The following is a 3,277-nucleotide window of genomic DNA, read 5'->3' on the forward strand; positions in this document are numbered from 1 at the left end:
CTCTCTTTCTCTGTCTCTGACTCTCTCTTTCTCTCTCCTTCCATCCAGATTTTGAAGGGAGGAGCTCGGATGCTGGGAGAAAGAAGCCCCCTGTAACATTCCCAGTAAGTGGCCATCCAGCCTTTGTGATTCTATTTCTAAACCCGAATTAAGTGAAATAAGAGCAGAAGTTGACTCATTAACCAAATCTAAAGAGAGGAAAGCTGAAGGACACAAAGCCATTAGAAATCTTCACTCAACTTTAATTACGGAAATGTAACCTTATTAAATGAAGATAGGAACTGTGAGCATGGCATCCTTGAGATGAAAAATTGTTGATGAAGACTATCATAGGACTTTAAAAACGTGCAGGAATTATTGGATTTCTGGGCACATTAACTAATGGACAATGGACTTATGGACATGTCTCAATTCTCAATTGATGATTATTTTGATCATGTTATTTGTTACATCACTTCTAGCATGTGTTATGTTACCATGTACTTATGTCATTATGTGTAATATCTTCCATATTGATGGATTTATGTATACTTGTTTCAAGATCATGAGCACCCTGTGTTCTAAATCAAAAGAAAGGGGAGATGTTAGGATTATTAAGTGCTAATTCAGGTTGTCTAAACATTTCTCTAGCTCAGAGTTCACACCTTTAAACCTTGAAAAGGAGTTTACACCTTTAGACTTTTGAAAAGGAGTTTACACATTTAAAGGAGTTGACACCTTTAAAAGGACCAAATTCATTGGTTGTAGGAGTTCCCATCAGCCCCTGGGAGTACCCACAAGGCCATTCTCTGGGAGGATAAAAAGAAGGCAACGTTGAGTCTGAAGAGCATTCTGGATTGGGATAAGAACCAGAGCTGGAGGAGACTCCTAGCCAGGATTAGGTAAGAAGAGGATTCGAGATTCTACTTTCACTTTGGCTGGAGGCTCCAAAAGCTGCCCAAGAAACCTGCTCTGAGAGGAAAACATTCTACAGAAAAGAGACCTCCTTCCACAGAAGGACTCCCATTGAGAGTTGTGCTCAGCTCTGCCTTCATTGTCAAGGAAGACTCTTCTTCTGGTTGCTGCAGACCAGAGAGAGAGAGAGAGAGAGAGAGAGAGAGAGAGAGAGAGAGAGAGAGAGAGAGAGAGAGAGAGAGAGAGAGAGAGAGAGAGAGAGAGAGAGAATGGCTGCTATTGTGAAATTTCTGCAGGAACTGCAGAGTGAGATCACCTGTAGCATCTGCAGGGGCTACTTCTGTGAGCCTGTCACCATTGGGTGCGGGCACAGTTTCTGTCAAGCTTGTCTCTCCTCCAGCTGGAGAGTTGGAGCCCCAACTTTCTCCTGTCCCGAATGCAGGCAAGTTTCCCAGGGCAGGGAACTCCAGTTGGTGAACTGGCGCCTAGCAGAGTTGACTGAGCTGGGCAAAGAGCTCAGCTCCAAGATTTTGCAGAGCACTCAAGGACAGAGCCAGTGTGTCACTCACAAGAAACTCTTCAAACTGTTCTGTGAGGAGGACCAGACAGCCCTGTGTGTGACATGTGTTGAAAGCCCAGAGCATGGGGCTCACAAAATCGCCCCCGTGCAAGAGGCTGCTGACAAATACAGAAGGGAGCTTCAGCACATTCATAGTCGTTTGGAGGAACATCTGGAGGAAGGTGAGCAACTTCTTGCTCAGGTGAAGAGACCTGCTATTGACTGGGACTGGATAATCAGGGGAGAATTCTTCCAACTTCACCAGTTACTGATGGAGGAAGAGAAGCGATGCCTTGACAGGATGAGGCAAGACCAGAAGGCCAGCCAGGACAGACTCTCCCAGCACATACAGAGCCTACAGGAACTCATGCAAGAGCTGCAGGAAGCGGGCCGCCAAGCCAATCTGGATCTGCTGCAAGATGCCAAGCAGCTGCTGGGGAGGAGCGAGGCTGTGTTGGCCCAAAGGGCCAAGGCTGTCACCCCAGAACTGAGAGAATATCCCATCCCTGGCCTGATCCAGATGCTCCACAGATTCCGAGTGGACCTCACCATGGACGCCACATCAGCTGCTTCCTGTGTTTCTGTTTCTGAGGACCTCAAGAGTGCCAAGGCTAGAGAGGACTGGCCAGAGGAGACTGAGGACCCTTCTTGCCATGCTGTGCTTGCTGGGCAAGCCTTCAGCTCGGGCAGTCAGTACTGGGAGGTGGATGTGACTCAACTGCCTCAGTGGGTCCTGGGGATCTACACCCCCTACTTGAGGAGGAAAAGGGCCAGGGACATGGACTCCTGTGACTTTGCTTTCTTGCTTCGCTGTGTTAAGAAAGAAGGAGAATACTATTTACAGACCTATCCTGGGCCACTGAACCATCGAATCAAAGGCCCTCTACCTCGGGTTGGGGTGTTCTTGGAATATTCCCCTGGGACTCTGGCCTTTTACAATGTACTCCAAAGTTCCCTTATTTATAAATTCCATTCTATTCCCTTCACAGACCCCGTCCAGCCCATCTTTTCCCCTGGCCCCCCACTTCCAGGAACAAAGCCTGGTCCCATGACTGTGTGTGCAGTGGGCTCTCATCTTGGAGCTTGCTGCTATTCCTATCCATGATCATTTCTCCAGGGAGTTCTCAACTCCTCCTTTTCTGTGTTCACTCTATCCTTTCAACAAGAGTCTCCCTGCTTAGCAACTGGAGACTAGACTTTCCACCCTGAAAGTTGAGGGGTTCAATCCCCACTCTTTTGGATTCTTTTATGCTACGTTCAGGTATTTTTTTTTAACAATGTCAATATTTCCTCAATTACTGGAAATCATACCTGAGCAATCTGGTCCTGTAATTTTATGCTTCATTTCCTCTTAGAATTTATAGCACTACAATGGCCATAGATTTCAACATGTTGCAAAACATTCCCCTTGAATTGTAGTCAACTTTCCATTTTGCTTTCTTTAATATAAAATGAAGAAAATATCTAGTATTTATTTGACTTGTATTTTTGTTGTTCTTCATTAATTTTATTCACTTCGGACTGACCACATTTGAGATTTTTCTTGTTAGAGAAACTGATGTGCCCTTTTCTTCCCTAATCATTTAGTAGATTTTAAAGATGATAGACATGAAGCAAAGAGGGTAACCCGAATTACCCAGAGTTACACAGTTTTAAGTATCTATACCTAGATAGATTAGACAAGGATACGCTTACCAGACCAAAATTATTGCTTCTAGACTAGCCCTCACGGCCATAAGCATGATGAAGGGAACAGACCTTCTCACAATTAGCCAACCAACTGCCAGCCACAAGGGAGGGAAAGCCTAGAATTATCAAGTACCT

At 45.3% G+C, this 3,277-nt stretch overlaps 1 protein-coding gene across 1 annotated transcript; it reads left to right on the top strand.

Moving 5' to 3' along the window:
- The first annotated feature begins 1,163 nt into the window (after window positions 1–1,163).
- Window positions 1,164–2,651, top strand: LOC141553090 (tripartite motif-containing protein 43-like). The gene has a single exon (XM_074284979.1). It carries the CDS (start codon window positions 1,164–1,166, stop codon window positions 2,556–2,558), a length of 1,395 nt encoding a protein of 464 aa, XP_074141080.1. The 3' UTR covers window positions 2,559–2,651.
- The last annotated feature ends 626 nt before the right edge of the window (window positions 2,652–3,277 follow it).

This window comes from Sminthopsis crassicaudata, chromosome 2, assembly GCF_048593235.1.
Source record: "Sminthopsis crassicaudata isolate SCR6 chromosome 2, ASM4859323v1, whole genome shotgun sequence".
NCBI classification, from domain to species: Eukaryota; Metazoa; Chordata; class Mammalia; order Dasyuromorphia; family Dasyuridae; genus Sminthopsis; species Sminthopsis crassicaudata.